This window comes from Palaemon carinicauda, chromosome 36 (assembly GCF_036898095.1).
Source record: "Palaemon carinicauda isolate YSFRI2023 chromosome 36, ASM3689809v2, whole genome shotgun sequence".
Lineage (NCBI taxonomy): Eukaryota > Metazoa > Arthropoda > Malacostraca > Decapoda > Palaemonidae > Palaemon > Palaemon carinicauda.
In genome coordinates, this window is record NC_090760.1 from 71,959,359 (window position 1) to 71,978,215 (window position 18,857).

General features: G+C 41.0%; 1 protein-coding gene across 8 annotated transcripts in view; it reads right to left on the reverse strand.

The window, feature by feature from the left end:
- The window catches only part of LOC137628903 (ankyrin repeat and KH domain-containing protein mask), a 104,730-nt gene that overhangs the window by 59,938 nt on the left and 25,935 nt on the right, over positions 1-18,857 (reverse strand). For 6 of the 8 annotated variants that reach the window (XM_068360177.1, XM_068360176.1, XM_068360178.1 and 3 more), the window contains exons 2-3: positions 1,927-2,013; positions 1,250-1,486 (exon numbers count right to left, since the gene is read on the reverse strand). In XM_068360177.1, coding sequence (XP_068216278.1) covers positions 1,250-1,486; positions 1,927-2,013 — 324 coding nt within the window. Of the gene's footprint in view, positions 1-1,249; positions 1,487-1,926; positions 2,014-17,215; positions 17,374-18,857 lie in introns of those variants that run through there. The other 2 variants (XM_068360180.1, XM_068360182.1) reach the window with 2 other exon arrangements.

The window sequence follows — 18,857 nt, forward strand, 5'->3', positions numbered from 1 at the left end:
GCACCATTGAACACATTTTAGATACAGTAACTACCAGTTCATTCTCTTATTATTCACATATATTTAAATTTTACAAAATCTGTAACACTACTTATGAATGGAAAGGTAATTTATTCAGCTTTATGAAAATAAAGGTAAAGTTCTATCTTGTATAGTTTTTGTGCCAAGGCAAGTTAAATAAAAAGGCAAAAAAAAAAAAAGATTCTAGGACTCAAGTCCCAAATCATTTAGTGAAGAGTTGGCCTGAAAAGGTTAATCTTCCACTGGAGGCTAAGACGATTCATTTATGACTACAATAATCTCAAGTTTAAAGCCACATTAATAAATATCAGTAAAATATGGCAACAAACAATATTTCTTTCAAAACAAAAAGGTAAAGGCCAAGTGTTTGTCAACCATAACTAAATCTGATATGAATATTCATATATTGTATTCCTGATCGCCATACTGCAGTATCGTTTACAATGCACTTCCTATGGCTCACTGCATACAGTGCTCAAATGTCTCTACAGCTCCTATTTAATCTCCAACTGCAATGCTTTTTGTCTTCTACTTCTCTGTTCAATAAGGTTTCTTATCTTATGTATGTTCAGGATCTTCTAATATTACCTTGCATTAAATTTCAAGACTAAAATTACTCTAAGGATCTGTTAAGGTCTCTGTTCATATAACCATACAGGCTTTATAGAAAACCTATCAACTTTTCTAATACAATTTTCAGTTTCTATCTTTAGTCCCTTCTTACTTACTCTACAAAACGTCAAGGTAAGTAGGTCGACACAACGTTATTGCTCCCTGGCCAAGAGTCACAAGCCTGGCAGTGACTACGTCCCAGCCGGGATCACTACAGATTTAAGAACTACCGCACAGTACTGTAACTAGATGGTCTAGAAAACTAACAGCGTATACAAGAAGGTCCTCAACTTACAAACATTGAGATACAAACATAAAACCAACTGAAAATACAGATAACATAAAGAAATCCAGTAATAAAACTATATTATATCATTTAATAAAGCCAGCAAAACTAAAATTTGTAATAGTCTGTTATTTAGTTCATAAGAATTCTGACTATTTGTTGACTTTTGTAGCTGGAAGCCATAGGCATGGAATTCAGGTTAGGCCAAAATTTAATGAAATTGGACTTAAAACAACTTTTTGGAACCATTTAAGTTTGTAAGTTTAGGACTTTCTGTATAAACGTAAATCCAGCATAAAAAGTTGAGAGAGCGACTGGAATGGCACAGACCTGGTGGAGAGGGGGATGATATCTGCATTAGGAGTGCAATCTGTTGCCTTTCCGACATGGGCATGACTGGCCGGCTAGGAGTAAGGTGAGTCACGGCTACATCTTCAGCCTTCCACCCCACTGCTCTGCCCCCACTCCCCCCACTACCAGCGTTATTCTTTCTTTGCCCGCCAATATTGCTGAGGTTCTTTAAGCCCTGGGGTCCAACAGGAATCTCCTTCCCTAGTTTTTCATTGGCTGGCGAAAATAAACAGGAAAGGATTTGGTTATGCTAAATCAGGAGGGGATAGAGGAATACATTATATGTGATTTAGAAATACTACACATTACAATTTCTCAACTTAGAAGAAAAAGTAATGAGAATGGAATAAATATTTCTAAACCTTACAACATATAAACTTTTAAACATTACTTTAAATAGGAACAATTCTAAGATTTTACATGCTGGATTCAAATGACATAAATACTGAAGCTACGATTTTCTTAAACAACACAAGAACAAATTTTAAGGTCTTACAAGCTAGATTTAAGTGTATCATAAATACTGAATCTACGACTTTTATAATAAAGCTTTTAACAAACAAATACTATACTACAAGACATAGCACCATAAAAAGCTATCTCTTATTTAGCATATTCAGACACTTATACTCAAGCTGATAGCGAGGTTCTATTACCCGGTTCATTTTCCTTCTGTTCTTTGCTGGCACTGAAAAGTTTGCGCTTGGAGCTGCCCGGCTTCACCATGGTGGTCATCCATCCGGCTGCGGAAAATAACACATCACGTAAATATAAAGTTGGATAAAAGGTTTAACTGCAGAATTTTTCATAATAAAAACTGGTGTACAGTACTTGATAATTCTTCCTGTATAATGACTTCATGCTAAGTAATCAAATCTTTTATATATTGTATTTTTATAACCTTAATTATGAGATTCATGTGCTGAATTATTAACTTTACTCAGAGCTATTGTAAAAATATTTTTTTCTTTAAAATGAAAATGCAACTAAGTACAGCAAGAGGTTAAATGTCCTTTTTCTTATCATGAACATTTGTTTAAAGGTCACTCATGAATGGCAGTGCCAGGGACACGACTGACCATACATACATATGATCAGTACCCAAGCCCCCTTTCCATTAAGCTTGGGCCAGGGAGGACCAAGCAATGGCTACTGATGACTCATCAGGTAGATCTATGGTGCTCCTCAAAACCACCAATTCGTTAGCTCACAAGAATTGTCTGGGTACAGACACTACTAGAAACTATTGAGCTTGAATAGATCTCAAACTCACGTCCAAACAGATTGTTAGACAAGGATATTTCCAATTGAGATATGTCTGTTTGTGTTAGTATTATAAACAGATAAAGATTGTGATAAAGACCCCAAAGCATTATGAAAAGCTCAATTGGACATGGGAATTCTACAGCATCACAGTTAGAGCATTAAGACTCTTTTTGTTAAAATTCTAATTGAACAGAAATATCTACATTGACAAAGCCGTATAAATGGACAGAATAAAGAACTGTATCGCATACCAATGAGCAATAACTCCATGAATGAGATCATCCAGACAGGAGAGACGAATAAGAGTGACAATCCACTGCAGACCATTTGAATACAGTATGAATACAGTAATGCTTAAAACACGAAATTAATTGGTTCCGTAGCGGCCTTTGTACCGTGATTTTTTCGTGCTGTGAGTCGCCTTTTACATGTAAATAGCCTAATTCATTCCATGCCCTACAAACACACAACATTAAATGTTTATAAGAAGGCTAAACTCCCCTAAACTCAATGAAATACAATACTGTACAATCATTTGGATCATTCAATAATAATCTAACCGTTAGTAATCTGTAAAAAAAAAATGTATAATTACAGCAAACAGTAAAAATACAGTAACAAAAATATGGAACCTTACCTTTGGAGTGAGGTGATGTCCGAGAGCGAAGTGGCAGATGGTAGAGAAGGATGACAAAAGCCAGAAAACAAACACTTAACTTTACAAAACATCTATACATGGCAGAAAACATTAACACTTAATATCAAGAAGCACATTAACAAATGGCAGAAAATATTAACACAACTTTAAGATGAATTTAAAATTCATCATCATCGCCCCTTACGCCTATTGACGCAAAAGGTCTCGGTTAGATTTTGCCAGTCATCTCTATCTTGAGCTTTTAATTCAATACTTCTCCATTCATCACCTCCTATTTCGTGCTTCATAGTCCTCAACCATGTAGGTCTGGGTCTTCCAACTCTTCTAGTGCCTTGTGGAGCCCAGCTGAATGTTGGTGAACTAATCTCTCTTGGGGAGTGCAAAGAGCATGCCCAAACCCTCTCCATCTATCCCACAACATGATCTCATCCACATATGGCACTCGAGTAATCTTAGTTTCATTTCTAATCCTCTCCTGCAATTTAACTCACAATATCCTTCTTAGGGCTTTGTTCTCAAATATGACAAATTCGAAGATAATTTGTATTTTTCCCTAACTAATACAAACCTGGAGTTATTTATGTGGATATTCTTTCAGCGGCAGCTGGAGGTAGCCATTAGACTTTAATTGCGAGGTAGCAACCCTAATTAACCACTTGAGCGGGTAGGCTGGGGGGTACCCAACCGTCTATATATACTCTCACAGCAGTGAGACGTCACTTTTTATATAAATAACTCCAAATTTGTATTAGTTAGGGAAAAATACAAGTTATCTACGAATTTGTCATTTGTTCCCCTACTAACAAACCCTCTGTTATTTATTTGGATGACTCACAGGGGAAGTGATAATTACCCGTAGAGGTTGAAGCCAGCTTGCAGAAGGACCCATGGTGCTGTACCTCAAGGGAGGGGAAGATGAAGAAAGGAAAGCCAGACATTCTTCGCATTCATTCAATACCCTCAAACTGCTACTTGTCCATCAAGGAGCTTGAGGTATCTTACCACTTGTTGAGCAGCCAATGTATCGAGTCTCCTGTGGGTCACGTCTTTGAGGTAGTGGGTTGTGAAGGTGTTTTGTCTTTTCCACACGCCCGCTTAGAGAACCTGCAACACAGAAGTTGTGTTTAAACGCCAGGGAAGTACTGATTCCCCTGACGTCATGGGCTCTAGGTCAACGAGCCTGAGGAGGATATGGAGCCAAGGCTCTTTCGATCACTTGACAAACCCAGGAGGAAAATGTGCCCTTGGTGATCCTCCTCTTTACTCTCCATGTTGCTGCAGTGCCTTTAGGATAGTACTGCATCTCAAACTCCTCACTGGGCAAAGTAACAACTGATCTGGGTCTTTGGTTACAGAACGAAGACTCGAAATCTGAAAGGGCATGAATCTATGGTCCAGTACCCCCGGATTTTGAGTCTTAGCAATAAACTCAGGGACGAAGCTGAGCATCACTTCCCCCCAATCCCTTGAATGGTTGATGTCATACAAAAGGCCATGAAGTTCACAGACTCTCTTTGCCGAGGCTAAAGCGAGCAGGATTCCTGTCTTCAAAGTGATATTTCGGTCAGTTTCGGGGCGTAATGGTTCATAGGGAGGAGGCCTGAACTCTGACTGGGGCCAAGTGATTTCATAACTCCGTACGAGTAAAGAAAGCTCCGAGTAGAAAATATTAACTCCTTTCAGCTTACAGGCAAGAATTAAGGTTGAGCAATACCCTTTCACCGTCAATACTGGAAGAGTGGCCTCGAGTGGAGAGATATTCCTCCCACGACAACAAACCACTGAACACTCTCCATTTTGCCTGGTAGACCAAGGCTGAGGACCTATGCAAGTGTCCGGACATTCACTCTGCAACTTGTCGTGAAAAGCCCTTCTGAGAAAGGAGATGCTGGATAGTCTCCACGCGTGAAGTCGAATCGACTGCACGGTCTTGTGAAGATATTCGTGTGTGGCTGTTTGAGTAGATCTTGTCGTGGAAGGAGTTCTCTCGGTAGATCTACTAGAAGTTGCGGGAGGTCAGAAACCACTCTGCATGATGCCATAGCGGAGGTACAAGGGTCATCATTAGATCTTAGGACGCTCTTGTTTCATTGAGCAGTCTTCTCATCAGACAAAACTGGGGAAAGATGTACATGTCGATGTTGTCCCACTGTTATTAAAATTCATCTTGCCATAGAGCCTGAGGGTCTGGGACTGGAGGACAGTACAGCGGAAGCTTGCTGTTCAGAGATGTTGCGAACAGGTCTACAGTCGGGAACCCCACAAAGTCAGGACTTTGTTGGCTATCTGACGATTCAAAGACCATTCGGAACCTACTATCCGAGTAGCTCTGCTCAGATTGTCCGCAAGCACATTCCTCTTGCCGGGAATGAATCGAGCTGATAGAGCCACCAAATTTTCTTTTGACCATCTGAGGATTTTTACGCCAAGACGGCATAGAGGGTGCGAAAAGGTACCGCCATGTTTGTTTATGTAAGCCACTAATGTGATGTTGTCGCTCATCAACACCGCAGAGTGACCTCCCAGCAACTGGTAGAACTGATGGAAAGCCAGGTAGACTGCTCTCATCTCTAGAAGAATTATGTGCTAGTACCTTTCTGACTCTGACCAAAGGCTGGAGATCGTATGGTGTATGGTGCATCCGGTGAGCCCCTCACCCTTCTTTTGATGCACTTGTGAAGAGCATCAAATCCAGAGGAAGAATGAGAAGATTCTGGCCTTGCTGAAGGTTTTTGTCTACCATCCACATAATCAAATCAATCACCTAATCCTGAGTCATGGGAACTCGGGTGTCCGGTGTGTCAGAGTGTTGATTCCACACGGACTTCAGCTGCCACTGCAGGGAACTTATCCTGATGCGGCCATTTGGAACAAGACAGGTGAGAGAGGTTGGGTGGCCTAACAGACTTAACCAACAAAAGGCTGAAAGAACTTCTTTCCTGAGGAAAGATGCAGCTACTTCCTTCAGACTGTACTATTTCGTCTGATGGGACGACTTTCTCTAGGATGGTGTCTAAGATCATTCTAAGGTGTACCAGTCTCTGTGAGGGTTGCAGTGATGACTTCTTGTGATTTATCAGGACCCCAAGATCCTGACAAAACTTGAGAAGCGTGTCTCGGTGACAAAGAAGGATTGTCTCCGAGTCTGCTAGGACCAGCCAGTCGTCCAGATATCTGAGAAGACGGATGCCGTTCCTGTGAGCCCAAGATGATACTACAGTAATAACTCGCCATTTCGTGGCCTCAGTGCTTCGTGGATTTTCAAAAATATTCATAAAAAATTAGAAAAAAGGGTGCGAAAGTTACGCAGGCACTAGCAGAAGGCAGGGAGAATACAATAGAACATCAGGTATCAACACTGACAAGGAGCGCAACTCAAAATCCCCCTCTCTCATTTGCTGGCCATCTCTGCTCCAGAATCTCGCAAGCTGATTGGCCGAGCCGCCGAGACACTTTACCCAGCATCTCTCCCTGCCGTGCACCCCGCGAAGGGACACCACATTCATTGTTCTCTCTCGCTTCACTTGCGTTGCTTAGTCTTGACGCATAGAACTTTTAGCTGTTTTCTTGTGCCTTTTTTAGTGTAAAATAGTGCTTGAGACGCCCTTGAAAATGGCTCCTAAATGTCCTCTACCTTCTACATCCTCTAGTGAACCCAAGAAGAGAAAAATGATGATGGTGAACGAGAAAGTGAAATTATTGGACATGCTTAAGGCAGGCAGTAGCTATGCGTCTGTTGCCAGCATTTACGGAGTGAATGATTCGATGGTTCGCTACATAAAAAAAATGAAATGAAAATACGTAAAACTGTCTCAATAACGTTCTCCAAGGACACTAAGCGCGTTGTGACTCCTCGCAATAAGACGATTGTGCAAATGGAGAATGCTCTATCAAGGTGGATATCGGACTGTCGGGAAAAGAAGGTTAGTCTCGATACCAACATTATTCGAACCAAAGTCAAAACCCTGTATAATAGCCTCATTCCTGAAGGAAAATCGAACGAAGACGACGACGATGATGATCCTACCCCACGAGAAAAACATGGTTTTGTTGCCAGCAAGGGCTGGTTCAAGAAATTCAAGAGGAGGTTTGGCCTTCACAGCGTTCCTCTGTATGGGGAGGCCGCCTCGGCAGACCAAGAGGCAGCTCTTTGTTACGTCGAGGACGAGTTCCCAAAATTAATTAAAGGAGGTGGCTATCTCCCGGAGCAGGTGTTCAATATGGATGAGACTGGCCTCTTCTGGAAGAGGATGCCGTCCCAAACGTTCCTTTACAAAGACAAAGTAAAGAAGCCAGGGTTCAAGGCCCACAAAGATGGCGTCACTCTCATGTGCAGGAATGCCGCAGGCTTCATGCTCAAGCCCAGCTTAATTTACAAGTCATTGAATCCTCGGGCTTTGAAAAACAAAAACAAAGCCTTGCTTCCCGTCTACTGGATGAGTAATAAAAAGGCATGGATAACCAAAGCCCTCACACTCGACTGGTTCGTGAACTGCTTTATCCCACAGGTGAAGCTGTACCTCATGGAGTATAGGGTGCCCTCTAAGGTCCTCCTCTTGATGGACTGTGCAGGAGGATATGCAACAGATCTCCATCATGACGGGGTCCAAGTGGAGTTCCTGCCCCCAACACCACTTCCCTTCTACAGTACAACCAATGGATCAGGAGGTCATTCGGACCTACAAGGCCCTCTACACAAGGTCTGCCTAGCTAACATTCAGAAAGCTCTTAATGAGATGAAAGAGCAAACATTGAATGCAAGTTGGAAAAAATTGTGACCAGACGTTGTTCATGACTATGAGGGATTTACGCCAAACGAAGTTCACCACTCCGCCGTAGATAAGGCTGTGAGGCTGGCACAGTTAGTAGCCAACAAAGGTTTCTCTGACATGATGACGGATGACGTCAACTCACTGATCAAGTGCCAGTCGGAGCCCCTAACCGATGAAGACCTTGTCGAAATGACAAGATCAGCGAGTGAGGAAGAAGAAGAGGCAGCCGACGTCGGCGACAACGAAAAAGCTGAAGAACGTGGCCTTACCTTGGACAACCTGCAAGAGCTCTGCAACAAAGGGCGCAGGAAATCGATGATAATATGGTCAGAGCCATCGAATTTAGTAACCGTATTGACGGTGTAATGGCGTTGTAAAAGAGAATTTTTGCTCAGATGAAAAAACGTCAACAACTTCCCATCATGATGTTCCTAGTGCGCAGAAAACCTTCTGCAAAAGCATTAGATACTCCTCCTGCTGCCTCTCCGGCTTCCCACCGAGGCACTACGCCGCCGCCTGCAGTTTCTCCAGCTCTATCGGAAGCTGTCGTTGACGATGAGGCGTCACCTGAGGACTAGTAAAGCTCTCATTAACCTGTGAAGTACTGTAAATCATCTTCATCTTCACCTCCATCATACTGCACAGGTATTTTATCATCACTTATCAAAATCATCGTCATTTATCATGATCATCTTCATTGTTAGAGGTGAGTTGGTGTCATCATCATTCCAACCCCTTCTCTTCCAACTCCATCTGATCTCCCTGAGTAGATATATATATTACCTTGGTCTAAGATTTCTTTATCAATCCCCTTACAACTTGTTTCACTTAGGGCCAAGATAATTAAACTATATTCCATATATTCACTCTCCACTTGCTGTAACTTCCCAATCTGATTCATGGTTCTAACATTCCAACTACCCATTTTCAATTTTTCTTTAGTATTTATACACCGGGAGATTCTTAGCACCCCGCTACGCCGGGGACTGGGGGAAAATCTGCCATTTTTTCTTTCCATAGACTAACTAAATCCATAGAGGATTTATTGGCTAAATTCAACAAAGGATAGCCTGTTCCTTGTGATGCAGTGCCTATCTAAGGCAAGTGACCCCTGCCAGTCCATATTAATTCAAGTAAGATCAACTGCCAGGCATCAGGAGTGAAAGCCGAAGAGACAGTTTGTCCATCGCCTTAAACCATATCTGTCACCCTGCTGCCAGTGACTTCATTGAGATTTAGGGGGGCATTTCCTCCACATCCAAAGCACTCATTACTCCACCAAGTTGCTCATCCACTTATACGAGTATAACTGTTGGCAAACATGGATTTTTTTTGTACATTCTAAAGTTCATTACGTATTTTCTTCATTATTGCCACTTTCTTTCATTTTGGATCACTTTGAGCTTCCTCTTGACCTAATAGTACCTTAGATAGATTTCGGTCATATTCCTTTGCGATCACTCTCAACTGCATGCAAGCCTTGTATTCCGTGATTATTTCCATCTTCGTCTCATAGAAAGCATCATTCTCTCCTTTCCCTGCACATCAGCAACTTTTTAGGGACCCATGGCTAATACAGTAAAGTAACGTAATATCACAACACGATACAGTACAATAGTCACAAAAGCGAAATCACTAACACAAAGTCAATACGTACGAAATGCGAAACAAAATGGGTGAGGAACGCCAATGCGTAGATGCATGATGGGATACAGTACAGTAGATGCTGACCAATAGGACAGCAGGATCTTATGGCGGTAACTAGCATCTGAGTAGGGAGATGGCCAATGGGACCATGTAAGGATGGTGGCGAGTTTACGGTCTGGCGGCGAGCGAATTTTAAAATAAGTCTTGGAGACGATTGAGATCTCGTTCCGTACCTCCTTTCATTGCACGAAACATTTTTCATGATGTGAGTCGTAAAATTCTTCGCATCTCGTTTTGCAATATGAAAATTTTGTAAACAGATTCTTTCGTGTCAAGATCTATGACTGTATATAAAAGCATACACTATACCGAATAACAAATGTTCAATAGGAATTTCCAGCCAACTAACAAACGTAAGGTTTAAAGGTCGCTCATGAATAGCAGAGGCAAGGGACAGTGACATTGCCCTAGCAATCAGGACAATGCCCTAGAGACTGACCATATATTATATGATCAGTGCCCAAACCTCCTCTCCCTCCAAGCTAAGACCAGGGAGGGCCAGGCAGTGGCTGCTGATGACTCAGCAGATAGACCTACAGGCTCCCCCAAACCTTAGCTCACAAGGATGGTGAGGTTGCGGACACTAATGGCACTAACGAGTCTGAGCGGGACTCGAACCACCGACTGGGAAACACCAGGCAGAGACGTTAGCAATCAGGCCACAGCAACCTAAACAGCAAATCAAGCTGTACAGCACTGTACAACTGATGCGACTTGTTTAAACCTCATGGAACCTTTACGAGTACAAATGTTATAGTTGATTGCATATCCCTTGTGACCAGACACAGGGTCTTGCATAATGACAACTAGTATATCACAACTTGCAAGTTTTAAACTCATTCTGCAAAGCTTACACAACTTTCCTAATCAAGATGACTTCACTTTAAAAGTAAATATTTAAGGCTGAAATTATCTCCTAAAAATCTCTTTTGATTTATTAACTTCAAAAGTTCAAACTTGCAGCAAATATTTTTATGCTGAACAGGTTGACAAAAGTCTATACTGTATATGAAAGATCTGTTTCAATATAAAGCTTGTCCATGAAGAAGCAAGTTACTTTGTCGTGACACTTGTCTGCATCTGCATCTAGCATGCTCCTTGTCCCATGAGGGAGCTACATTCACAAAACAACTTATAGAGTAGCCAATGCAGAACCAAGGGTTGCGGTGGACGATGTGGTAACATCCCTGACTGGTGAAGGACAGACTGGGGTTTGAATCCAGCTCAAACTTGTTAGTTCCCTTGGTCGCTTCAACCTCACCATCCTTTGGACCAAGGAGGGGGGGGGGGTTGGGGGAGCCTATAGATCTATCTGCTGAGTCATCAGCAACCATTTCCTGGCCCTTCTTGCTCCTAGCTTGGGTGGCGAGGGGGCTTGGGTGCTGATCATATGTATATATGGTCATTCTCTAGGGCATTGTCCTGCTTGATAAGGCAATGTCACTGTCCCTTACCTCTGCCATTCATGCGCGACCTCTAAACCTTTAAGGTTATTCAGTGACCTGTGGGTAAACTTCCATAGATAGTGGACATTGAGTCTCTGTCATGCTATACTCCAGCCGTCAGGACTAGCGCCACTTACAGGTTCTTCCTGAAGGTTGGGGTAGACCCAATAAATCTTACTACAAACATTCGAACAGTGATGGTCCTTCTATTCTATAGCTGAATAAGCATGTCTGGTTGTGCAAGTCAGATTAAGCAATGTTGTTGGATATCTTCTGTATTGTCAACACAGGACTGAGAGTGTCATCCTAAATCCCACTTGAAAAGAAGAGGGAAAGACCTGAATTCTATACCTTGGACGCAAACACCAGATCAAAGCAGAAGACCTTTCTCCATTTGAGAAGGACTTATGATATACAAAATGCCATGCAGTAAGCCAATCTGTAACTCCAAGGCCGAGGCTTGTGGGTAATTTTAGAGTCCGATTCTATTTGATGCCCAGTTAAGGGTCTTCTTGAGACCTGAGGATTCAAGCGACATTGCAAAAAGGAACTTGAGTTACTGGAGAGGGAAGACCATTTGGAGATACTACTGAGCCTAAAAAGCTAAGTGACAGCCTATTATAGAGGAGCTCTTTCGACAAAGGAAGACGAGGAGAATCGTGAACCATTGCAGAGGCTCCGACCAGAGAAGTATCCCTTCAACAATGCCACTGATTGTATTTCTACCGGTACCTTGAAAAGAAGCCTCAGCATATGCAGATATCATCTGGTGTGAGGCACCTAGGAACCGCCAGAATTATCCTGCGACCAATATGGTCAGATTCTTGAGTAATCGGTAAACCCAGTAGACGGGCGCAAAGAGTAAAGCATCCAGAAGTAAATGGTGTGTTGGAAGATATTTTGAATAATGCTGATGTTTCTGGAACTGGAGAGCAGCATACTGGATATTCTGGATCCACCGACAGGTAAACAGATCCTTCGATGATGAGTCCGGAAAAGCGAGAGGCCTTTCCTGCATGCACAAATCACGCCAACCCGCTATATTATTACTGGCTAACTACAATCCTACTTAGAAAAGCACCAACAGAGAAAATGGCACAATGAGGAGAGGAAATAAACTATATAAAAAGTAATAAAATATTCTAAGAACAGTATCATTAAAACTATAGGATATTTTAAGAACAGTAACATTAAAACAGATTTTTCATATATAAGCTATAAAAAGAGACTTATCTAAGCCTGTTCAACCTATAAACATTTGCTGCAAGTTTGAACGTTTGAAGTTCTACCGATTCAACTACCCGATTAGGAAGATCATTCCACAACTTGTTCATAGATGGAATAAAACTTCTAGAATACTGTGTAGTATTGAGCTTCATGATGGAGAAGGCCCGACTTAGAATTAACTGCACACCTGGTATTATGAACAGGGTGGTACTGTTCCCGAAGATCTGCATGTAAAGGATGGTCAGAATTATGAAAAATCTCAAGCAATCAATGTCCCTGGTGATTGAGCACTTCTACCAGACAATTCCTCTTGTATGGAATGGCCTTTGTTGATTGTTCTATCACATTGTCAGCTGCCCAGTTATGTGCACACCTTGGCCAATTGAAAAAGGTCTGAAATATAGTACCCCTTTGCTTGTAGACGTAAGACACGATGATGGAGCAGTCATTCTTCAATGCAACTTGGTGAGCAATGCAAATAATGATGCTTGACATCCGGTAGGATTATATGTAAGTCTTTACTTCCGTGGACCACATCCCCGAGGTGTTCTGGTTCCCCAGTTATGTCCCACACTTCCTTGGATATGTCTGTGGAAAGTAAAATGCAAGGAAGTTGGATCTGAGTAGAACTCCCCTAAAGAGGATCTTGTTAGTCAACCAACAAGCCTGATAATTCCTCTTTCCTGTTCTTGAAAACCAGAAGGTATGGAAATAGCTATAGCTGCTGACCAGAGACGGTTCCAACAATCCTGGAGCAATGGCTGGTGTAGGAGCTCGTGTAGTATGAGTTTGCCCAAGACAAAAAGTCTCTCCAACGTAGTTGCCACCATCGTGCAGGAAGTTCCTGATCATATATTAGCAGCTACGGTTAGCAGCTACGGTATCTCCCTACATTTGCCGATATAAAAGTTCAATATGGTATCAGTACACAGTATTCATGTCCTCTCAAACCTAGTAGGCAATGAGACTGAGCTTACCAGTTGAATGCAAATCCCAGATTGTGGCAAAAGGAAGGCAACTGACTTGGCCCTGGAGCATTGCTTACAGGAGGGAGAGAGGAAAAGTTGATTATTGAGAAATATGAGAATGTCATTCAAGTAGAAACCAGAAGAGGTGATCCCATGGGAAACAATCCTGGAGAACATGGGTGAGGAGACTGGTTTGGCAGGAAACGATCACAACCAGAAGGCTCCCATGAAGAAAAAACATGAAGGGAAGAGGCAATAAGAAACTTCGGCACTCGTTTCTCGTAACCCTTGCGAGCAATGAGAATGATAATAGGTTCCTCTTTAACCGGTATCGTAGATTGGAAAAACTGGGACGAAGCAGCAGCCAGAAGTTCTGTTACACAAAAGGCACAGACGTACAGGAGCGAAGGCGTCTGATTGCAGGGTGTCGGGTCGCCAATGACCAAGTGTGTGGGAGACCAATCACGTACTGGATGGTCACACCGAGACCACTCAATCATTGACGGACCACTAGGAGACAGAGAGCATGCACCCGAAGTACAATTAGATCTCGTTTGTGGACACCATATGCAGTCTTGCAGCGAATGATCCAAGTAGGACTGGTCCGCAAGGTGACAAGATGGTCTGTTAACGTAATCAGGCTTGTGCTGTTCGTTGATTGCATGGTGCACCGCGTTCCTTCTGGCGGGTTGTCATCTCTCAGGAACTCCCTGAAGGAAGGAAATGAGGGTGCTCGTTCCCATACAAGGCCAAGCAATGGTAGCAGCAGCATGAACACATGTACTACCTACCGAAACGTATTCTCAGGGAAGGAAATGTTTTTGATAATCAAATATACTATGATCGTCTTTCCGAGTGGATATGCTCTGGGTAAGTATTATCCTTCGCACATAGAGAGATGAGCGAGCCTTTTTTTATTTTTTACCTTAGTAACAACTACTGTACTTCTTAGACAGAAGTAGCAACGTCTGCTGGTAAAGTCAAGGACTCTTCCATTTGTATAAGTTATGTTCGCTAACATTTCCTACCACAATGGGATAATTATCGGCACACATTCCCTAGTACAATACTATTGTTTATTCCAGTACACGCGGCTTACCTTTCTCCCAAAAGAGAGAGAAATGAGTAGATCATCCATGGAGGAGAAAGGGCAAAGCCCTTTAACTGCACTGTATTCCCACCAGCTGAGCACCTGTACTGCACATCTATTTGGGATGGGAACGTTCCCGTACGTTACATCTCACCTTCCGAATGAGATGAGAATGTACTAGAACCCTTTTCCCATACCACAATGTCTCCCCCAAGGGGAGAGAAACAGTATGAGAGTAAGACCAGCCACCGAGGACTTTTATGTCTTCTTTTCTGCGAAGTTGCAGCGAAGACTAACAGTGATGGCGACGCTCTAATATGGAAAGAGACCATGGCAGTACAACTAGGTGATACGTTCTTAGCGCCTATCTGAGATTGGAAGACAGTGAAATTAAGAAAGGGAGCTGCTATCCCCCCAAATACTCGGTAGCAGCAGAAATCTTTCTTTAAATGAGAACCAGCAGTATCTATGAAAACCAACTACCTTAGGATCTCGTTGTCGTTGTATTATCCACATTCAAGAAAGGGAATGAAGAATAAGACATGCCAGCAAACAGAAGCAAATACGTTGAATATAGGCAGGTAGCACAGAAAACTGTCACACAATTACTGTTACCAGGGAGCACTCCATATTCCATTAACATCTCTCGAACATGACGAACTGCCCACACATTTATTCAACCATAAAAACTGCAAAAGATTAAAATAGACAAAGCCAACAGGAATCTTTCTCTACCACCTTCCACTACCTATAACTACCTCGTCCCAAGTTTAAACAACCGTACCAGCTTAGCTGAAGTCGCACTTCCACTAAAAGACAATTAGTATTTGTGTAGGCAGAAATTCAACCGAAATGCAATAAAACTGGTTTTGCTATAGAAATCAAATACCTAAAACAAAAACAAAAACAAAAAAATGAAAAAAATGATGGATACCTATATCTTCCTTCCCTTATTCAGATGTGAAGAACAGAGCAAGCTTAAAATATGCCTGGAGACAAACCAAAATAACAGTCAAAAGGACACAACTCCAGTCCAAAATAATTAACAAGATCCAATCCCCGACCTTCAATTCTTAGGCGTAAATACCTTCACGCAAAGACGGAGAAGAGGAGATTTTCACCCATCATAATTTATTCTAACCCACTAATTATGATGGTAAATACAATGGACACTTCAACATCTGCCAAATTGAAATACACTCCGGGGAAAATAAACACAGCTTGACAGAACTGAAACAACGGATCTTTGCAGGAATGTTTTGCAATCATGTAATAAAAGATTCAATAGCCTCCACCAGAAAGGAATTTTAGATATGAAGAACACCAATACACTATTGACAAAACTCAGACACATTTTAGATACACCACTGTTATAACCCAAGACCAGTTCCACCATCCAAATGCCAATACAGTACAGTGTGCGTAATACACTTTTAAATTATTCACACCTGCTACCATCTATATACCTTTGCTTTTTACTGTAGGATATGAATATTTCACAAAGTAGAACTCCTCTAGCGGCAAATACTTAAAGGTCAAAGCTGCACCTAAAGAGTACTTTTCCACATAAATTTAATTAAAGCCTCTATCCTTAATTTAACTGAGTTGTTGTAGGTGATCATAAAATACAAAATAATCCCAAAACTTCCCAAGGAAAATTTCTACTGAGTAGGACACTTATAGAAAAGTTAAAAATAAATTAATAAATGCACATCGAATAAAATCTTTAAAAACTATGATATATCTTATGGCAGTAGTAACATACTATGTAAACTTTAGCATATTCTAGCAAAACCAAAGGTTTAATTCTTTTGTAAAAGTGGAGGAATCAGTGAGAAAATTCTTCTGGCACTCTGGTTTATTATTAAAGGGATGGAGAATTACCAGACCCACGAGTCAAATTTGACTCCAAGAGATATGCCCCCAATAAATTCTGGTGATAAAATATATATTTTTAAATCTTATTGACATAAAATAAGAAATTAAAATCTATAAATATATATTCAGATTTTATCTATTTAGCTTGTGCTTCTTGAAAACATTAAAATTCTCAAAAAATTTCCGACCAAGGCTAACTCTCTATGTTTTAAAAACAGTACATCCATAAAATATACGTTGGATGGATAAAATACTGCCACGCTCACTGCACTTGGGGACAGTTTTGTAAGGTGTGCACATTAAAAGGCCATGGGCCAATTTGGATGACCAATATGCAATCTTGCTAAAGTTCTAGCAATGTGGACAAGATGACATTCGACCGAAGGTCATTCAATTCTTTACCGTCCAATCATGGAGTCACAAACTTGTACGTATTATGAAAGATATCCAGACACTTATGAATACTTGAACTCAGACAAATACAGTTCTGTAAGAGAAATCAATACCTATGCGATGTTTAATTCACGCACCTTCTGAGAGTTTTCGGTCATGATATTTGCCAGGAAAGGTCGTGAGTCCAGCGGGAAATGAAATCATCCAGATTGAGATTCCAGTTATGCAAAATGTTGCTCGAGTCTTTGTATAATGGATCAACAAAATATATCCTAAAATTTTCAGTATTAAGTGTCACTAACAAACAGTAGTTTGTAAACAATTTAACAATGTTGGATTGACTTTATTTGCCAATTCAAACTCAAATTAATGTACAGTAATAAGTTATTTTCTTTCAATGTTCAGGACGCTACACTTGACGACCTTTTAGATACATTTTTAGACATCCTGTGGGGACGATACTGTGGCTGGTTAATATTATACAAAATAAAAGCAATACTATTGTATCTCTACTGTATAAACAAAATGCAGCTGTATTTAACTTACAGTTCCAAAAGTAGCACACACAAGATGAACCATGAAACTAGACCATAAATATGTGGAATTAAATGGCCTGGAATGGGTACTATCCAGTGTTCCACGGCCAAGACAAGCTAGGAGAAAAGGTTACACAGTCTACTTGAATGAAGAAGATAAAAGAGTCTGCTGTACTTAGAACTGCCTATCTGTCATATGCTGTACTGTACACCTAATTCATTTAGAGGGTTATCAAAAATATCCACTATCTTATCTCCAGCATCTATTGTTATTATAATCAGTCAATTGCATTGTCTCCAAGATCCCCAACAGCAGCAGACTTTATGTACAGTGTGTCTATGATGACTGTGCATGCACATTTTCTTAAGCATATGTATCGTATCCCATTTCTTACCCAAATATAAAGTATTACACATCATCGTCATCTCCTACGCCTATTGACACAAAGGGCCTCAGTGAGATTTTCCCAGTTGTCTCTATCTTAAGCTTTTAATTCAATTCTTGTCCATTTATCATCTCCTACTTTGGGCTTCATAGTCCTCAGCCATGTAGGCCTGGGGCTTCCAACTCCTCTAGTGCCTTGTGGAGCCCTGCTGAACATTTGGTGAACTAATCTCTCTTGGGGAGTGCGAAGAGCATGCCCAAACTATCTCCATCTGCCCCTCAACATGATCTCATCAACATATGGCACTCGAGTAATCTCAAATAGTTTCATTTCTAATCCTGTCCTGCCATTTAACTCCCAATATCCTTTTGAGGGCTTTGTTCTCAAACCTACTGAATCTATTGGAAATTGTTTCATTGTTATACCATGACTCATGTCCATAGAGTAACACAGATCTCACTAAACTAATATATAGTCTGATTTTTATATGTAATTTCTTAACCTAGCCATTGTCTGATTTGCTTGTTTCAATCTTTCACTAAAATATAATTCTAAAGACCCTGTATTGGAGATCATAGTTCCTAAATACTTAAATGATTCTACCTCATTAATCCTGTCTCCTTCCAATGATATTTCATCTTCCATTATATACTCCATTCTCATCATCTCTGTCTTTCTTCTATTTATCTTCAGCCCAACCTCGTGCGATATTTCATGCAATCTGGCAAGCAACCACTGCAAATTCTGTGGTGTTCTGCTAACAAGGACAGCATCATCAGCATACTCTAGATGAGCTAAATTCCTATCACCAATCCAGTCCAATCTTTCTCCACCATCTCCGACTGTTCTACGCATTACAAAATCCATGAGGAGGATAAACAGCATAGGTGACAACACATTCCCTTGGAGTACTCTGCTGTTCACAGGAAATTCATTTGATAAGACTCCATCAACATCACCTTTGCACTTGCTATGCTCAAGAACAGACTTAATCAAATTTACATATTTAAGTGGAATTCCATAATAATGCAGGACTCTCCATAAAATTGGCCGATGCACACTATCAAAGGCTTTTTCATAATCCACAAATGCCATCAAAAGTGGATTTCTATATTCTACACATTGCTGTACATGTCTTAAAAGTGAAAATTTGGTCAGTGCAACTTCTACCTTTCCTAAAACCTGCTTGTTCATCTCTCAGCTTTTCATCAATCTTTTTCTCCAGTCTCTTTAGAATAAGCATACTATATATTGTCATAAC